We start from the raw sequence: 19,646 nt of genomic DNA on the forward strand, positions 1-19,646 counted from the left end.
ATTGGAGTGCCATGTACATTTCAATGCGTTTATCATTAGTGTGTGATTACGTCATTGTACAACTACAGCACTTTTTGTTTTGTACTTTTTTTGTTACTACTTATACAGTATGATCACAGTCATGAAAAATCTGGGAATCTGAAAACTGAGGTTCCTGAGACTATAATTGGAGGCCAAGTAGAATTTATCTCACAATACACGTTGCTGCAGATAGAAAATCATGATATTATTGTTTATAATATCATAATATCTTAATGCCTTTAGCATATTAGAACCGGGCAATCAAATAATTCACATTTTATAACAATAGAAGCAATCGAGCAGTTGAGATTTGCTATATGTATTGAGTATACTGTGTGTATGTGGATAAAATTGGACATAATTATGTATCCACATTTTTATAAAGAAGCCACTCTGGCATTAAATTTGGCTTGAAATGCAAATATCATAGATCTAATATCATAGACCTTTTTTTTATTTATCTCCCTTGCCATGTTTAGTCAAAATGTCATTACTGGATCTTCTGGTGAAAACATCAGACGTCTCTCTGCAGGACTTCTCCAATCATTTAGTCAAAAGGAAGGACGCATCTGTGTAAGGCTGCCACGTCATAAAGCTTTCAAACTGAAGGATGCTGAAGGAGGCAATCTTCGTTTCGCGTTCTTCGTTCGGCCTGTTTTGGAGAATGCTTCAGGCGTCCTTCAATCACCCACAATCCTTTTCACACATGACAGATGAATTAGCTGAAAATGAACCAACACCGAACTTGTTCAGGTTCATAGCTATGCAAGACAAAAACATGATTTTTGAGGTATTCTATTTTATTGAGGCATTTAATTATTTTCTTTGGTTTTGTTGTAAGCGAATCGCATAATGCTAAATGGTGCAACCACTGGAGACCACAGACAGATGTTGTTACCTGTACTGCATTAACAGAAAGACGAATCACTTACTAGCGTTTTAATGCTGAGAAGGACTGCAGCCTCGAAGCCTCACTAGGATGCATTCTTCCATCTAAAAAGGCACCTTTAAACTCGCCCCTTTAAGCTCAAGTTCATGTCCACATTTCAACAACTAATGCATAGACCCAAATTCTAAATAGCTACATTGATACATACTTTTTTGATAACCTGTTCACTAAGATGTATCTCACAATAAGACCTAACTGTGAAGTCATGGAAATGAATAATAAGTTTATTGTATTTCTATTATGGGTGTTTGGTTGGTTGATGATAGGTGGAGGGGGTTTTTTGTCTCGTCTTATTGTGACTATGGAGGCCAAGCAGGAGTCAACATCTGTGTGGAGCTCAGCACCCAACAATGACACTGGAAATACACCTGAGGTACAGCCAAACCTTGCTCTTTAGATTCATTAGTTATATGGAACTATTTAGTAACCTTAATTTCACATTGTTCAACAGAGACTCAATAAAGCATGTATTTCTATTTCAGTGCTATTGAATGCACTACCCCTCTCTCTTATACAACAAATGTTTTTAAGCTTCTCTATGAAGTATCTTGCTTTCAAAAACCATTAAACAACCATTAATTTAGCTTTTTATTTTATTTTGACTTTTAAATTCTGAACAAACACAGGGCATCATATACTTGCCTAACTGGGTAAACGGTTACAGACAACTGCGGGCCATTATGCACTAAACGACTGCAAGATGGCAAATCGGGGCAAAAGCTGTTGAGTCTACTCCAGCTTTAAAACAGTTGCGTTACAATTAAGCCTGTTCTCCCGCAAAGGTCTCATTGTGATTATGCAAACAATTTAGACATACAGTAAAAATCATGCAGTAGTTGTCATGATGCAAAAATGTTCCTTAAAAAGAGGCTTTATTATATATTTCATTTTATTGTGAAATCCCATGTTTGCATGAGGGTCACCTGATTTCAGTATTAAAGCATTATGGGTGTGCAGGTGCATTTTGAGACCGGTGCGGTGGCTCAGATCGTGTACAGCGGAGAGCAGTCTGACCGCGCTCAGCAGCAGGTTGTATATGCTGCAGATGGAAGCTCCTACACCTCCGTCGAGTCTGCCGAACACACACTGGTGTACATACACCCAGCCGACGGAACGCAGGTGAGTTCATCTACACTATGAAGATGTATGGATTCAATCCTTGGCGCTGCCAGCAAACAGGGTTAGACATTTACATTCATGCATTTAGCAGACGCTTTTATCCAAAGCGACTTACAGTGCATTCAGGTTATACGTTTGTTTTTTTTTTACCAGTATGTGTGTTCCCTGGGAACTGAACCCACAACCTTTGCGCTGCTAACACAATTCTCTACCACTGAGCCACAGGAACTAATTATGAACTCTAGCTATGTTAGAGTTCATAATTATGGTTGAAATGTAGAAGAATAAGCGATAGACAATCCTGCAAAATAAACCCTTACGAGTGTGGTACAAGATCGATCGCTTTGTTTGGTTTGTTTTGTGGTAATTACTGGCTAACTGAATGATATTTATATCTGTGCTCCTGCTGTAACTCAGGTTTACTGCACTTTTTCGTTCCTGTTCAGGCGGTGTTTACAGATCAGCCCCAAGTGGCCTACATTCAGCAGGATGGAACAACACAACAGGTAGTGTGGCGTTACATAGCATTATCGTGTGTGTCATATAAACAATGGCGTGGGGGTGAAAATGTTATCTTTTAAGGGAAAGGCCATCGATGTTGACCACTAACATTATCTGTTGCTTTAGGTGACTGTGCTGTTACCAAGCGGGCAGAACATGAACACTGCAAATCTACACGTGTTGAGTAACGTAGCTGATGGCCCACAGGCGATCCTGGAACCTGTGACACAGGTGAAACACACATCCTGCAGGATTTTGTGTCTTTGCTTTGACTTGGACTGGTTAACTCAAACCTCTTTTTAGTATCGAAAGTGTATTAGGTGATTTTAGGACGCTAATCAAATTTCAATATAATTCCTGCAAACACAGACTCATGAGCTGCTCGCATGAACACAGTGCTGTGCTTCACTTAGTTTGATTGACAGACATTTTTATCTTTTTTGTTATTATGAGAACTGTAAAATTATTTTCAGTCCATTATGGCTGCCACAGTCTAGCTAATTAATAGGAAATACCGAACTTTTCACCTGAAAGTCTTCTTGGCATGAGACTACAGAATATGAAATAAAACATCATTTGCATTAGTGAAGCAAGATTCACCTCCTACTGACTAGACACTGATTATTTTCCTAACAGAGCCAACTTGCTGTGACTAATGCAGCTCTGCCCAACATGCCGGAGGCCTCATCGAGTCCCCTCGGGGCCACAGATTCCACAGTGGATTCAGAGGATGAGGAAGAAGACAACGATAGCGACGATTCTGAAATGGATGACTGGGAACCCAGGACGCCCCAGCCGTTCACCCCTCAGAACCTCTGTGAGTAGACGTTTAACACTGAACAAGACTGTGTGGTGAAAGGAACTGCAAGGTACATACAGGTACTGGTCATATAATTAGAATATCATCAAAAAGTTGATTTATTTCACTAATTCCATTCAAAAAGTGAAACTTGTATATTATATTAATTCATTACACACAGACTGATAAATATTTCAAATGTTTATTTCTTTTAATTTTGATGATTATAACTGACAACTAAGGAAAATCCCAAATTCAGTATCTCAGAAAATTAGAATATTGTGAAAAGGTTCAATATTGAAGACACCTGGTGCCACACTCTAATCAGCTAATTAACTCAAAACACCTTCAAAGGCCTTTAAAATGGTCTCTCAGTCTAGTTCTGTAGGCTACAGAATCATGGGGAAGACTGCTGAATTGACAGTTGTCCAAAAGACTACCATTGACACCTTGCACAAGGAGGGCAAGACACAAAAGGTCATTGCAAAAGAGGCTGGCTGTTCACAGAGCTCTGTGTCCAAGCACATTAATAGAGAGGCGAAGGGAAGAAAAAAATTAGGTACAAAAAAAGTGTACAAGCAATAGGGATAACCGCACCCTGGAGAGGATTGTGAAACAAAACCCATTCAAAAATGTGGGGGAGATTCACAAAGAGTGGACTGCAGCTGGAGTCAGTGCTTCAAGAACCACTACGCACAGACGTATGCAAGACATGGGTTTCAGCTGTAGCATTCCTTGTGTCAAGCCACTCTTGAACAACAGACAGCGTCAGAAGCATCTCGCCTGGGCTAAAGACAAAAAGGACTGGACTGCTGCTTAGTAGTCCAAAGTTATGTTCTCTGATGAAAGTAAATTTTGCATTTCCTTTGGAAATCAGGGTCCCAGAGTCTGGAGGAAGAGAGGAGAGGCACACAATCCACGTTGCTTGAGGTCCAGTGTAAAAGTTTCCACAGTCAGTGATGGTTTGCGGTGCCATGTCATCTGCTGGTGTTGGTCCACTGTGTTTTCTGAGGTCCAAGGTCAACACAGCCGTATACCAGGAAGTTTAGAGCACTTCATGCTTCCTGCTGCTGACCAACTTTATGGAGATGCAGATTTCATTTTCCAACAGGACTTGGCACCTGCACACTGTGCCAAAGCTTCCAGTACCTGGTTTAAGGACCATGGTATCCCTGTTCTTAATTGGCCAGCAAACTCGCCTGACCTTAACCCAATAGAAAATCTATGGGGTATTGTGAAGAGGAAGATGCGATATGCCAGACCCAACAATGCAGAAGAGCTGAAGGCCACTATCAGAGCAACCTGGGCTCTCATAACACCTGAGCAGTGCCACAGACTGATCGACTCCATGCCACGCCGCATTGCTGCAGTAATTCAGGCAAAAGGAGCCCCAACTAAGTATTGAGTGCTGTACATGCTCAATAAACATTTGAAATATATCAGTCTGTGTGTAATGAATTAATATAATATACAAGTTTCACTTTTTGAATGGAATTAGTGAAATAAATCAACTTTTTGATGATATTCTAATTATATGACCAGCACCTGTACATGCATGAGTCACTTTTAAATGTGTTCATGTGTTATTATTTCTATGTGTAGGGTGTGAAGACTGTAATAATGCTAATCCTGGAGCATGTATAAAACACGGTCCTCTGCACCCCATCCTGAACCGCCCTGTGATGTCCAAGGCTCGGGCCAGTCTTCCTCTCATCCTGTATATCGACCGCTTCCTGGGCGGAGTCTTTACTAAGAGGCGTATCCCCAAACGCACACAGTTCGGTCCTATAGAGGGGCCACTGGTGCGACAGAGTGAACTGCAGGACACACACATTCAACTGAAAGTATGACAAACCAGTAAACACTAGTCTTTTATCCTAAATTAAAAAAAAGCGTTTAAAGGTCTCTTATACTGCTACATTGCTTCTGTGTAGTTATACATGCTAGACCCTGAGAAAGAAGGCGAGAGGGCAGAGGACCTCTGGTTTGACCTGTCTAATGAGGAGCGATGTAACTGGATGATGTTTGTCCGGCCGGCCCAGAATCACCTGGAGCAGAACCTGGTGGCTTATCAGTACGGATCGGACATTTTTTACACCACCATTAAGAACATTCAGCCCAAACAGGAGCTTAAGGTGGGCTGAAAGGAAAACTTGTCATCTATATCAAACAAAAGACTTGGAAAAATTGCTAAAAAAAATTGTATTATTAGTTTTATTGTTAGTATTTTTTATTTATTTATTTATTTTTGTGATGTGTTCTTATAAGTGTTTTATATAAATTTTGATGTTATTTTGTTTTTTTTTTTTATTTTTCTATTTTAATTTTTGTTTTTGTCATTTTTATTATTTTAATTTGAATTTTTAAGTCTATATAGTTTTCGTTTGGTTTAATAAAAAAAAAAATTTAGTACTTCAACTTAAACTGAACGAAAATGAGAAATGTTGCCCTTGCAACTAGCCAAAATAAAATGTTTAAATAACTATTAAGTTTTTATTTATTTATTTATTTTTCATTTATTATTTTTTTATATATGTTTCAAGTAGTGAAATTCACATTAGTCTTACATTCCAGGTATGGTACGCTGCATCGTATGCTGAGTTTGTCAGCCAGAAGGTTCATGATGTCACAGATGAAGAGAGAAAAGGTAAATTGCTATTGTCTCTTTTAAAATTAGTAACTGCTGGAAGTGTTATAATACATGACAGACACTGATGATTCTTTCACATAGCCACCAACATGACAAACTAAACATTTACTAACAACCCTTTACAATGCTTAAAAATCACATGCATGTGTGCCTAAGTGTCTTAATTCATCTCAATGTGTCAAATATGATGCACATCCATTGTGAACTCTAGTATGAAGGTGTCTCGCGGATGCTTAGCTGAGAGTGCTCAGTGTTTCTCTCACACATGCAAAGAGAGGGAGAGCAAGACAGTCTTACTACGTAGAATTGATGCGCTACATGTAAATTATATTCTTTGTTGTATTTCCCTGTCAACATAGTGGAGTTCATGTGGAATTATTCTGCCTTTAAGAACAAGCAGAAAATTTTTTTTTTTTTTATGGAAAAGCCACGCATTCGTTTTGGTTAAAGGGGTCATATGTCGTTGCTAAAAAACATTATTTGGTGTATTTGGTGTAATGCCATGTGTTTACACGTTTTAAGGTTCAAAAACACATTATTTTCCATATACTGTACATTATTGTTGCTCCTCTATGCCCCGCCTTTCTGAAACGTGTTGATTTTTAGCTCATCGTTCTGAAAAGTGCGGTGTGCGATTGGCCAGCTATCTAGTGTGTTGTGATTGGCCGAATTCCTCAAGCCTGTGACGGAAATGTTATGCCTGTTACCTGAACAATGATATTATGCTGGTAATATTTAAAAAATATGTTTCTGTTGTGGTTCCTGGGTCAGTTTTACGTGAGCAGGAGAAGAACTGGCCGTGTTATGAGTGTAACAGACGGTTCGTGAGCTCAGAGCAGCTTCAGCAGCACTTAAACATGCACGATGACAAGCTGAACCTCATCCAAAGGTTTGAATGCACATCAGTGACTTGATTTCTCCTATATTCATGATTATATTCCTGACAGTGAGTTCATTATGGTGTCTGACAAGGATTCTTTTCTTCCAGGCCAAAGGGCCGTGGCCGAGGACGGGGCAGGAAGCGATTCGGCGCCGCAAGGCGACCAGGACGACGTATGAAATTCATCTGCCCACAGACTCCTGTTGAGAGTGCTGACAAGACACAGGTACTGTAGACCTTTACAGTCTTTTAAAGGATTAGTTCATCCAAAAATAAAAATTCTTTCATCATTTACTCACCATCACGTAATTTTAAACCCATAATATTTCTGTCAATCTTTGAAAGGCAAATTTCAGGGATTTCTCTCCCTCCACTGAGAGTCCATTCACCCAAAACCCCAAAACTTTGATGCTTCAAAAAATTCATAATGACATAATAAAAGTGATCCATAAGAATGGAACGGTTCATAAAGTTTTCTGAGGGGGCAAAATTGCATTATAAGATGAACAGGTTTAATTTAGGCTTTTATTCACATTTAAACATTGATTAACACACACACACACAAATATGGTAATGACAGCTCAAACTTGTTTGCTTGATGCAGATTGGATTTACCATCTCTTTCTGAACGTTTGAATGTTTTTATTGGACTTAGATTTGATTTTGTGCTAAATTTATGTCTCTGCACCTGCTGTAGGAGCTCTTAGCATCTGTAGATAAACTACCGTTTGAGGAGAGGACAGACGGCGCTCTCAATGGGCTGAAGGTGGTGGAGATGGCAGCCGAATCGATGGAGACTGAGACAGAAGAAGGGCTTGATACCCCAGCAACCCACACTGAGGAGCTGCAAGAGGAGGGGGATTCTTTCACCCCACCTCCAGCCACAGAAGTCCCGGGGTCTGCCAAAGAGGACCTGTCTCAGACAAGTCCCGAAGACCCTCACCTCACACCGCAGGACATGAGGAGGGCGAGGAGGATTAGGGTAAGATACGCCCCTCATGAGTGACCCACAACCTCAGATCTCTGCATTGTAGTGTGTTGAGTAGGCTAGAGTTGTTTAACAGTAGCGTGTATCTGGGTGTGTCTCTCTCTTTTGTTGCGTGCTGCACGTTAAGGTGGACTTGCAGGTAGGTCTACTGTGGGCCAGAGTGGAGTCAGAGGAAACTTCCTCCTTCGGTCAATACAGTGTTGTGATGTCACGCTACACTGATAGTCTGTGACGCCCTACATCCCCATTACATCTGTCTTCATCAGCCAGCAGAGTTAAAGGACAGCTGCTCCAAAAATGAACATTCAGATCATTTAAGAGTAGCCATCTCACCGTTTGACCAAAAGTAGTTGTTTAGCATGTCATGGGTGATCTTTTCTTTTATGATGAAGCTTTATGGGAAAGCACACTTGGGCTGGGTTGACTATTGATTTTGATATTCATTTTGATGAACCGATATCAATTCTTAAATCCTGAGAATCAATCTGCTTTCTGTTGTTGCATGAACAAAACGTCGCTTAATATTATTTGTAGTGTGCCTTCCATGCAATAATCCCCCAATTTTTTTTTTATTATGTCAGTTTTATCATGCAATTCAAACAATAAATACCATTTTGGCACTGAGTGCATATGAACCAGTCATCTCTTCCTCTTAAATTTAAATGTTTATTTTTCAACAAAAAATAGTAGAAGCAGAATTTGATCATTAAATAGAAAAATTGGCTTATGTGCGATTTTAAATGTTTAAGTTTTTGAGTATTGATTATTATATCTGAAACTAAATAAAAATTGCATTTAATAGTTTGGACTGGTTATTTTCATCTTTGATATTATAGTAATGTACCAACTGACAAGTACATGCACTGTACCTGATATATATCCAAATGAATCAATATCAAAATCAGAATCTAATCAAATCAATATCTTGTGAATTGAAATAAAATTGAATTGTGAAATCTGAATTGTGCTCCAAAAATAGCATAAATTACTGTAAAAATGATTTGCACTGCTGATACTATACTTTGGCCAAAATAAAAGCTATATGGTTAGTTATAAAATAAAAGCATGGAAATTATGACAGCCATGAATAATAATCCTAGCATTGTAAATCATTCTGTTAAACATCTCCTTTTGTGTTCAACAGAGGAAAGTTTTTTTGGATTGGAACAACATGAGGGAGGAAATGATGACAGAATGTGCACTTTATTTGTCTGAACTATAACTTAAAGTTACAACTGAAAGATTAAATCCTGTTTGTGTTCAGCATGCAAACACAGCGTCTTGTTTCAGACACCATCTCTGACGCATGCAAGTGCATTGTGTCATTGCTCACAACTCATGAATTCAGTGTAAACTAACTGATACCTCATCATCCTGCTTGGATTGTTCACCTAGTCGTCATCTCATTTCAAAAGTGTACATTCCTCCATGCTTTCTCTCTTCCCTTACCCAGAATGCCGCTCTCCAGCATCTTTTCATCCGTAAGTCCTTTCGACCCTTTAAATGTTCTCAGTGCGGGAAAGGCTTTCGAGATAAAGACATGCTGGACCAGCACATGCGATACCATGGGCGGGACGGCTGCCGTCACATGTGCCATCAGTGCGGTAAGGGCTTCCTGTCGAACGCTGCGCTTGAGGATCACCTGCAGCTGCACTGTGATCAGCGCACCTACTCCTGCCTCTTCTGCACCGAGTCCTATGACAGATTGGACCTTCTCAAAGTACATGTGAGGGTTCACCAGGTCAACGGCTGCTTTTCCTGTCCTTCCTGCAAGAAAACCTTCACAGACTTCATACAGGTGTGATGTGCAAACAAACAGAATGACACATAATCATAAAACTGTTTCTAAACCACCTCACTATGACTTCTTTTTTTGTCTTTTAAACTCTTCCTTCTCATTCCAAAAATCTCTAGTTATTAAAGGAATAGTTCACCCAAAACTGAAAAATGCAGAAAACCAACTGACTCTCATGTTGTCTAAGATGTAGATGAGTTTGTTTCTTCATTGGAAAAGATTTGGAGAAATTTAGCATTCCATCACTTGCTCATCAATGGATCCTCTGCAGTGAATGGGTGCCGTCAGAATGAGAGCCATACATCACAATAATCCACAAGTAATCCACACCACTCCAGTCCAGTCCATCAATTATCGTCTTGTGAATTGGAAAGCTGCTTGTTTGTAAGAAAGAAATCCATCAAGACACTTTAGCCATCACTTTTGGCCATAATACAAGTCCATAATCCATAATGTATGGAAGCCCGTTTCTGCCACTAAATATAAAATAAAACAAGGTAATTGCGACTTTTTCTCTCACAATTCTGACTTTTTTTTTCTCAGAATTGCAATTTCATATCTCACAATTCTGTCTTTATAACTTGCATTTTATAACTGCAAGTTCTAAAGTCAAAATTGCGAGTTATAAAGTCAGAATTGAGAGTTTATGTCTCACAATTCTGACTTTATAACTCGCAATTTTGACTTTATAAAAAGTTTGAGTTATAAAGTCAGAATTGAGAGATATGAACTCGCAATTCTGAGAAAAAAAGTCACAATTGTGATATAAAAAGTCACAATTACCTTGTTTTATTTTTTTATTCAGTGGCGGAAACGGGCTTCCATAATAATGACACTTCCTCCAGCAAAAAAAGTCCATTCCCTGTTCTCCTCTCACATCAAAATCCACCAAAATATTTTATCTTGTAAACAGTGATTGATCTGTACATATTTCTCTCCTGACTCAGACGAAATGTCAAACACCTTAATGATAAATTTATAACAAACGCGCAGCTTTTCACTTCATAAGACGTTAATTGATGGACTGGAGTCATGTGGATTATTATTGTGATGTTTTTATCAGCTGTTTGGACTCTCATTCTGACGGCACCCATTCACTGCAGAGGATCCAATGGTGAGCAAGTGATGTAATGCTAAATACATAAAAACTAAATATGATAAATATTTTTTAGTGGAAGAAACTTGTTGATAACAAGTGAATTTTCAAGGGAAAAAAAGGAAATCAAAAACGATATGACCTTTTAATATCAGATTACATGGCAATATTCTTGTGTTTAATGATGTGTGATTAATCAGTCATGTATCTGTGTTGTGCAGGTAAAGAAACACGTGAGGAGTTTCCACTCAGAGAAGATCTTCCAGTGTAAGGACTGTGATAAAGCCTTCTGCAGGCCTGATAAACTACGACTCCACATGCTTCGCCACTCTGACCGCAAGGACTTCCTGTGCTCCACCTGTGGAAAACAGTTTAAGGTGATTCACATATGCCAAGATGAATTATATGCATGCATAAATGTATTTGCATATACGTAAATAAATGCAGTGCATTGTGATGTTTATACATTTATAAGGTTTTGAAGCCAATTACATTTGTTGCATTTAAAGCTTAGACATGAAGCGTGTGTGTGTGTGTGTGTGTGTGTGTGTGTGTGTGTGTGTGTGTGTGTGTGTTTAGTTCTCATTCATTTTGTTGTGTGTTGTTTCTCCTTCGTTGGCTAGAGGAAGGATAAATTACGGGAGCACATGCAGAGGATGCACAACCCTGAACGCGAGGCCAAAAAGGATCACATCCACCGCACCAAAGCTCTGAAACAGAAGGAGCCCACCACTGACTTTGAGAGCTTCATGTTTAAATGCCGACTCTGTATGATGGGCTTCAGGAGACGAGGGATGCTGGTATTGAAGTTTCTTTGTCTTTATTTATTTATTAAATTTATTGCTGTTTCTTATCCTTTCCAAAATAAGTGTTTTTGAAATCATAGGCCACTTGTGAGCTCTTTGCTTGTTTTCTTCCTGCTCTGTCTACAGGTGAATCACCTGTCTAAACGACATCCTGAGATGCGTTTGGAGGAGGTTCCTGAGCTGACGCTGCCCATCATTAAACCCAACAGAGATTATTTCTGCCAGTACTGTGATAAGGTCTGGGCTCCTTCAGCACATGAATGTTCTGCTGGGGTTGTTTATGATAGCTGTGAGCTCTGTCAGTTCTGTCTTGCCACCTTCTACGGATCTGCACATTTTAACGACCCTCTGGTCTTCACATCGGCTGCAGTTACAGCTGACTCGTAGAAAGACAATAGCAGTGTGTGCTAGAGCCAAGAGACTTGAGCCTCCTCTGAAAATAGAGTTGCCATTTGGCTCTCTCTGCATAGTACGTTCATATCAACAGGTTCTCTTTTCACAGTACAGGGTTCCCATGGTAATGGAAAACAGGGAAATATCAGTGAATTATTGTTTTGAGAAAAAGAAAAAAAAAAGTTTATTTCCAGTCCTGGTCATGGAAGCACACACAAACACTGTTCACCGTTTGGGATCAGTAAGATTTTTTATATTTTTTAAAGAAGTCTCTTATGCTCTTCAAGGCTGCATTTATTGGACTGGAAAATACAGGAAAAAAAACAGTAATATTGTGAATTATTATTGCAATTTAAAATAATTATTTTCCATTTTAATATACTATAAAATATAATTTATTCTTGTGATTCAAAGATGATAATTTTTATTTTTATTTTTATTTTTTCAGCATCATTACTCCAGTCTTCAGTGTCACATGATCCATCAGAACTCATTCTAATATGCTATATTCTATATATTCTATAATATTCTAATATGATTTATCAAGGTTGGAAACATCTAAAAAAAAAATTATATACCTGTATATACTTTTATATACTAAAATACTTTTTTTAGAATTCTTTTATAAAAATGTTTAATAACAGCATTTATTTAAAATAGAAATCTTTTGTAACAAAATATCGTTCAAAAGTTTGGGGTCAGTACTTTTTTTTTTTAATTACTACTTTTATTCAGCAAGGATGTGTTAAATTGATAAAAAAGTGATAGTAAAGACTTAAATTGTTAGTAAAGATTCATTTTTTATTTTTTTTTTAAATCACAGCTTCCAAAAATTGTTTTTTTTTAAAAGAAGTCTTATGATGAGCATAATTTTATTATGTTATATATAATTTTATTAAAGAAAAATTTACTGATCCCAAACTTTTGAATGGTACACACACACTATATCATGCAATTACAAACAACTGGAAAAGTCAGAAAAATTCATCCCTGAAAGTAATTGTATTGATTAATTATTGTATTATGTTATTATTTTATCGTCACCCTTTTCCTTTACATGTTCAGGTGTATAAAAGTGCCAGTAAGAGGAAGGCCCACATTTTGAAGAACCACCCCGGGGCAGAATTGCCCCCCAGCATCCGGAAGCTGCGTCCAGCCGGGCCGGGAGAACCTGACCCCATGCTGAGCACACACACGCAGCTGACCGGCACCATCGCTACTGCACCAGTGTGCTGCCCGCACTGTGCCAAACAGTACAGCAGCAAGGTACTGTAGAGTCAGTAATGACATGGTATATGTGTTCATGTGAATCGATTGATGTTTCCTAACACAGGTCTATCTTTATTTTTAGACAAAGATGGTCCAGCACATCCGTAAGAAGCATCCAGAGTATCAGTACAGCAGCAGCAGCAGCATCCAGGCACCGCTGGCCGCTACCGTCATCAGCAGCACTCCTGCTGTCATCACAACAGACGGCGCTACTGCAGAGGCCGTGGTGGTGAGCAGAATGTGCACGCTCAGATACACTCGCCCAAACCCTTCAAAGCGATAGCATGAAATCAAAAAGTGTTTACGGTTAATAAAGTGTCACGTCACATAACAACCCAGTGTTCATCAGTTCCTGTCTTCCTCCTAGACGACCGATCTGTTGACTCAGGCCATGACGGAGCTGTCCCAGACCCTGACCACAGACTACCGCACAGCACAAGGGGATTTCCAGAGGATCCAGTACATCCCAGTGTCTCAGGCAGGAGGAGGCCTGTCACAGCCACAGCACATACAGCTGCAGGTGGTGCAGGTGGCCCCGGTACGCACTCGCTGTTTTGCTCTTTATTACTTTTTGGCTTTTTTATTTTTGCTTTATCTTTTTCATTTTGTCTATTCTGTTTGCTTTATTCTTTTGACTTTGTTCTTTTTTTTTCTTTTTTCTTTTAAATCAGATTTTTTTAATTAAGTTGCTTTAAGGCTGCTTTCATTTGATCAAAAATACAGTAAAAAAAAAAAAAAGTCATTTTATGAAATATTATTGCAATTTAAAGTGGCTGTTTTTGATTATGTATATTTTATATATATTATACAAATATTTTAAAAAGTAATTTATACCTGTGATGACAAAGCAGAATTTCAGTTTCACATGAGATTTCAGAAATCGTTCTAATATGCTGATTTGGCGCTCAAGCAACATTTCTTATTATCACTGTTGATTAATAATAGTAATAAACGCTTTTATTCTTTGAGGATGCATTAAATTGATCAAAAGTGACAGTATAGACATTTTATAATCTTTAAAAAATTCTGTTTCAAATAAATGCTAATAAATGCTATAAATATTTTTCTTTATAATTATGGTGAGTTTCAGACTGATTTGATTAGTGAGTGTTTGTCTCTGCAGGCGTCCTCTCCTCACTCTCAGCACTCTACAGTAGATGTGAGTCAGTTACACGACCCTCACAGTTACAGTCAGCACTCTATTCAGGTTCAGCACATACAGGTGGCTGAGTCTACAGGGACAGCGCAGGCCAGTGCACAGGTGAGCAGCTGACTTTCACTGGATACGCATGCTGTGTAGGGCTGCACAATATTTGGACGTAATATCACAATATGGATTAGTGTAATTATCTGCGAAGGCTGCAGTTTAATTATGGGATAATTTTGCCAAATTCCAAACAGCTTTGTATTGTTGCAATGTCAGTGTAAGTAAGTGAACAAAGAAGACTCTTTCTCTGTTACACGCCCTGAATATCTGGTGTATTTATCAACAAATGTCCACCGGATGATGCAAAATATGTAATTTGTCATCTGGCAGAATAACTTTTATAACTCCGGGGCTTTTGTTAAAACTACAGATCGAACATCTTCATTTTTGTATTCCCACCCCCTGGCAGTCAGATTGAAAGAGGGTCATGCTGTTGACAAAAGAACATCGCCGCCTTATTTTCTCTAGTTGTACTACTGATTTCAAAAATGTTTTGCTATTCTACTTAAAGGTGCTGTATGTAAGATTTTGACTCTACTAAAGCATAAAAATACCATAATATGTTTGCAGATATTTAGGAAACATGCCAAGTTAACATACTTGTTTATCTGAAAAACAATGCTACAGTCAGTTATTCTTCTTTGAAAATGTGCGTTCTGGGCTGGAATGTCGAGCTTTGTTTTGGTTTGTAAAACCCACCTACTGCCAGTTTACCCAATTGTATTTCAGCACCCCGGGTTGCCAGTTGGTGAAAACATAGTGTATTTCATTTCATTCATCGTAAAGTGTGCACGTTCCTGTTTGTGTCGTCAATCTGGCAACCTGCGTGCATCAAGTCTGAGGAGGAGAGGCCGGGTGAAAAAACCCTCTCCAATATTTTGAATTTGGACTGCAATACCTAGTTCAGCCACTCGGTGTCAATCCTACATACAGCACCTTTAATAGACAGCAAAGTTTTATTAAAAGCCCATCCTGCCAGTGGTGAATACCCCCTTTAGATAAATGTATACACTGAGGGTTTTTGAAATTGTATTAATTTTCTTCGGCAATCCGTCAAAATAAATGCTTGATGGAATAAAAAAATGAATAAATTAAGACATTATTATTATTAGTATGGTAATTTTGCAGTTGTACTATAAAATAAAATTATATTTTTAAATACTTTATTTATTTACAATACAATAGTATTACTACAATATATTTCTTATTTTTATATTTATATTTAATAATAATCAAAATAAAAATCATCATAATTATCATTTTATAGTCGTGTTGAATGAGTGTAAAACAGTGGGAATGTAGCTCATGAAATCTCGAGTAGAATTAGTTAAACAATGTTCACTTTATGGTTACTGAAAGAGGTTTAAGTTGTTGTTTCTTAAAGATTTTTTAATATTAATATTTTTTTTATATAAAGTTTTTTTTTTTTTATTGTTCAGCCCTAAAATGGTAAGAAAAAGGTTACTTTTCATATTGCAAAACATTTTGCAGAAAACTGCAACATTTAAGCATATTCACACCAAGACCAAAATTTTTGGTCTATAATGCTATATTAGGATGATATATAATGATTCAGTTTCTTGTCAGAGTATATTTAATAATTCAACAAATATAAAATATTTGAATTTTGGTAGTTTTTTTTATATACTTTTGTGTAGTTAAGTGGCATCAGTCTTACCATCACTAGTGATGGCACTGCTTCATGAAGCTTTACGAAACAATTGTTCATTAAACAAGGCTTCATTATGTCATAACTGTTTTGAAACGTGTCGAAATTTCAATAGTTCACCTTAAGGACCTTAAGGAGGTTCAATCTCTGTGAACCTGCGAATCATACTAGTTCACTGAGAGAACCACTGCATCAGCGTCTATGGTTATACAAACTCGGATCAGTTTGATCAGTTTGTAGACATTTTTAATGAGATATTTATGTAATTAAAAGGATGAGTAGTAGTTAATAGTCTCTTAGTGGCGTGTTTAGACAAGCTCTCATAAAACAAATAAAACAAGCCCTTGCGAATGAATAATAATTATTTTAAAGACCCATAGCCCTGTTATAAAGACATTCATTTTTAATGGTATTTTATTATTTTGATTGCATTTAATATATTATACTTTCAAGAAAGCGTTTTCATAGGGTTTGTAAAAGCTGTTTTATGCATGTTTTGGTCTGAGTTTTTGCTGCATTTACACAGTTTTGACCAGCAGGCGTCACCAGCGTGTGGTGTTTTGAGCGCTTCGAAACAGTGATTCATTTTACGAAGCAATTGGTTCAGTTGATTCGAAGCTTCGAAATGGTTTGTTTCTCCCATCACTACTACCCTTTTAACACTTTCTATCTTCCAATCAGGTTTCAGCTCAGCCTCTAAGTCCCTCCTCTCAGCAAGCGGCCCAGGAGCTTAGCAACGCCCAGCTGACCCCTGTGACCCTCGCTCAGGGCCAGACTCTTCAGACGTCCACCAGTCAGACGCAAGGTGCTGCGCAGCATGCGTACCTTCCCAGCAACTGGAACTACAGGAGTTATCGTAAGTATCTTCAGCAAAGGCTTCTTTAATAGATACTTATTCTTATATTATACAGAAAACTGAATGGCAGCGTTGTGTTTTCCTTCTTTTGCTCCTGTAAGCATCTGAGATCCAGATGATGGCTCTTCCTCATACTCAGTATGTGATAGCAGAGGCCAGCACCCCCGTCACTGCTACCGTCAACAGCAGTCAGGTCCAAACGGTGAGTCTGTTCACTGGAGGAGCTATCTGGCTTCCACATAAATTCCAGTGTTTTTGTTTTCATATTGTAATGCAATTGTGTTTTGGTTTCTCATGCATTGCAGACACACTATGTGATCTCAGAAGGACAGACGGAGCTGGATGGTAAGCAGGTGCACGTCCCGTCCACCGCAGCCCAGGTTCACCACGACCCACTGGAGCAGCCGGCCGTCAGTCAGCAGACCACCACGCAGTACATCATCACCACCACCACCAACGGGACGGGTGCCAGTGAAGTTCACATCACCAAACCCTGACCCTCGCTCTCACATGCACTGGAGTCGCAGGATTGCTTGAAATGAACAAACAGATTTCAGATTTATTTTCTTGAAGAGTTAAAAACAATGAACTGAAATAGTGAAGATGTTTTTTATGAATTAATAAGAACACTGGAGTGGTTAACTGTGTTTCTCTAGACACCCAAAAAGACCCAACCATATCATGACTTTAGACCTGTGCCATCCTGCCTCTTTTATTATCTTCATTTTGGCCTCATTAGTTTTTTTCCTCTCTTTATTTGTTGTAAATGTTCTCTTAAGTATTGAGAGCTTCTGCATTTTCATACCTGAGTGAACCTGATGATAGACCTTTAAAAGGATTTCTTCGTTTTGTTCATATTTCCCCACAATAAAAGGGGTCAAGAGGTCAAATGACCCTGACGTTTCTTTTTGAGAATCTAGCATCAGTCTCAATATTGTCTCGTTCTTTTGATGGTTAAAGCAAAACTTCCAAGATTAGATCATTCATGCCCAGATCAGCTCAATATTGTCTCGTTCTTTTGATGGTTAAAGCAAAATATAATTGATTGGATGTTATAATATAGTCCGTGGAAGGAGTCACCAGTCAGAACGAGGTTCAGATGAAGGTTGAGCACCCCACAAAAATCCTTCTCAAAAATGTCTCAATTTATCTGAGTCCTCATATTATTCTGTCTGTCATCTGTTAAAATGACTGGAGAACAATAAGAACTTGTGTATTTTATGTAACTTGTGTTTATGGACATGCTAGTATTTATTTGGGTTTTGCACATCCATCAGTGGAGCACTGCTGCAACTTTATAACCTGAGAAAGGGAAATATATCCAGCATACACTATTTATGCGGAGACAAACTTGTACAATATATAAAAAAATCAGTATGTGTACTATGATTATAATGAATGTTGTTATTATTGAGAGTTTCTGTACAGTAATGCGCCTCAGTGTCTCTGGGTTGGTGTCTCCTGTTGTTCCTAGTGATGGGAAATAAACATACTTTTGTAAACGATGTCTTTATTGTCTCTCAGTCTTCAAATCCCTTATCTTGACTTTATTTTGTAAACTGCCCTTTTTATTTTTTTCTTTAAGAAATGTTCAGGAATAAATAATAAACCCACTGAATAAATTCAGGGCCCCTCATTTGGGCCCCTCTCAGCCTCTGGGCCCTATGCACTCTGTCCCCCTTTCCCCCGGTTGCTACACCCCTGCCAACACATGACATGCACAGAAAGACTAACAAGGGTCATCATGTTATTTACCATTGATTGTTTAATTTTTTTTTTTAATTAAGCAAATCTCTGCACACAGGAATTATGTCAGAAAACCAGTCTATGGTCAATTCACCCAGAAAAGTAAGTACAACTACATAAAAAAATAGAATTTTTGTTTTTAGTGGATTTATTTATTAAAACAGGTAAGTGGTTAATACTACATAAAAAAATAGAATTTACAAATATAGTAAGTGTATTGTTTTAAATGTCGAGTTTAAATTAATGTATATTTATGTTGTATGTTTTAATTTAGATCATTTTAGATAGATTTATATTAATTATAGATGGTAACAAATGTAATAATACACAGTAGTTTGATTCAACCATCAAGAATATTTACAGTGTAAACTGTTTCGTCCCTCTTGAGTGCGTTTTTAATTTTCAATTGTATATTTTAAATGACGCACTGCGCGAGCTGTTGAGTGTAAAATGTCTGTATTTGAGGAAAAGGAAACCAATAAACATTAGTGAATTAAACCTGCTGCACCGACTGGTCCAACTGGAAAATCCAGTATTCAGTGTCCACGGCATGGGCTGAGGAACCCAAACACGTCCATGAGGACACATGCCTCAGCTGCTGGGAGCGGAGCGGGACTCGGGGCAGAGGAGAAGAAGATGATCAGCTGAGAGGTGAAGGACAGAGCCGGACGAGAGTGGAGGCGGATGAGGTGGGTGTTTGGGGCCCTGAGAGTGGGGTAACTCTTAAAAAGAAGTGTTCTTGTCTTGACTGTGCACTTGTAGTGTACTTCAAATCTTCAAAGTATTTTAACTGTACTTACAGATAAAATAATAATACTGAATTCAAGGACAGCTTAAAGAGAGCAGTACACTTTTAAGAAGAGCATTTTGCAATAATGTTAAATTAAGTCGTTTTTTTCCCT

The 19,646-nt window shown here is 38.2% G+C and overlaps 1 protein-coding gene across 2 annotated transcripts; it reads left to right on the forward strand.

The window, feature by feature from the left end:
* The first annotated feature begins 1,234 nt into the window (after positions 1-1,234).
* LOC109112368 (PR domain zinc finger protein 10-like) lies at positions 1,235-17,992 on the forward strand. Of its 2 annotated transcripts, XM_042774906.1 has the most exons (23): positions 1,235-1,343; positions 1,928-2,089; positions 2,536-2,595; positions 2,717-2,821; positions 3,227-3,407; positions 4,992-5,233; positions 5,324-5,524; positions 5,964-6,036; positions 6,811-6,928; positions 7,028-7,145; positions 7,617-7,901; positions 8,035-8,046; positions 9,361-9,705; positions 11,020-11,175; positions 11,422-11,598; positions 11,731-11,841; positions 13,063-13,263; positions 13,349-13,495; positions 13,634-13,804; positions 14,390-14,527; positions 16,824-16,998; positions 17,100-17,200; positions 17,304-17,992. In XM_042774906.1, exons 1-23 carry the CDS (start codon positions 1,272-1,274, stop codon positions 17,493-17,495), a joined length of 3,543 nt encoding a protein of 1,180 aa, XP_042630840.1. In that variant the 5' UTR covers positions 1,235-1,271; the 3' UTR covers positions 17,496-17,992. The 2 variants fall into 2 exon arrangements, with proteins under 2 accessions (XP_042630840.1, XP_042630841.1); XM_042774907.1 differs by lacking the exon at positions 8,035-8,046 and having other exon boundaries at positions 1,259-1,343.
* Positions 17,993-19,646: the final 1,654 nt, after the last annotated feature.

Source organism: Cyprinus carpio, chromosome A18 (assembly GCF_018340385.1).
Source record: "Cyprinus carpio isolate SPL01 chromosome A18, ASM1834038v1, whole genome shotgun sequence".
Taxonomy (NCBI): domain Eukaryota; kingdom Metazoa; phylum Chordata; class Actinopteri; order Cypriniformes; family Cyprinidae; genus Cyprinus; species Cyprinus carpio.

Excerpts from the sequence above, each read along its gene's own strand:
- LOC109112368 (XM_042774906.1), top strand. The coding sequence starts at position 1,272 with ATGGAGGCCAAGCAGGAGTCAACATCTGTGTGGAGCTCAGCACCCAAC. Across the intron at positions 5,525-5,963 it reads AGCCCAAACAGGAGCTTAAG|GTATGGTACGCTGCATCGTA; the intron begins GTGGGCTGAAAG and ends CTTACATTCCAG. Across the intron at positions 11,842-13,062 it reads TCTGCCAGTACTGTGATAAG|GTGTATAAAAGTGCCAGTAA; the intron begins GTCTGGGCTCCT and ends TTACATGTTCAG.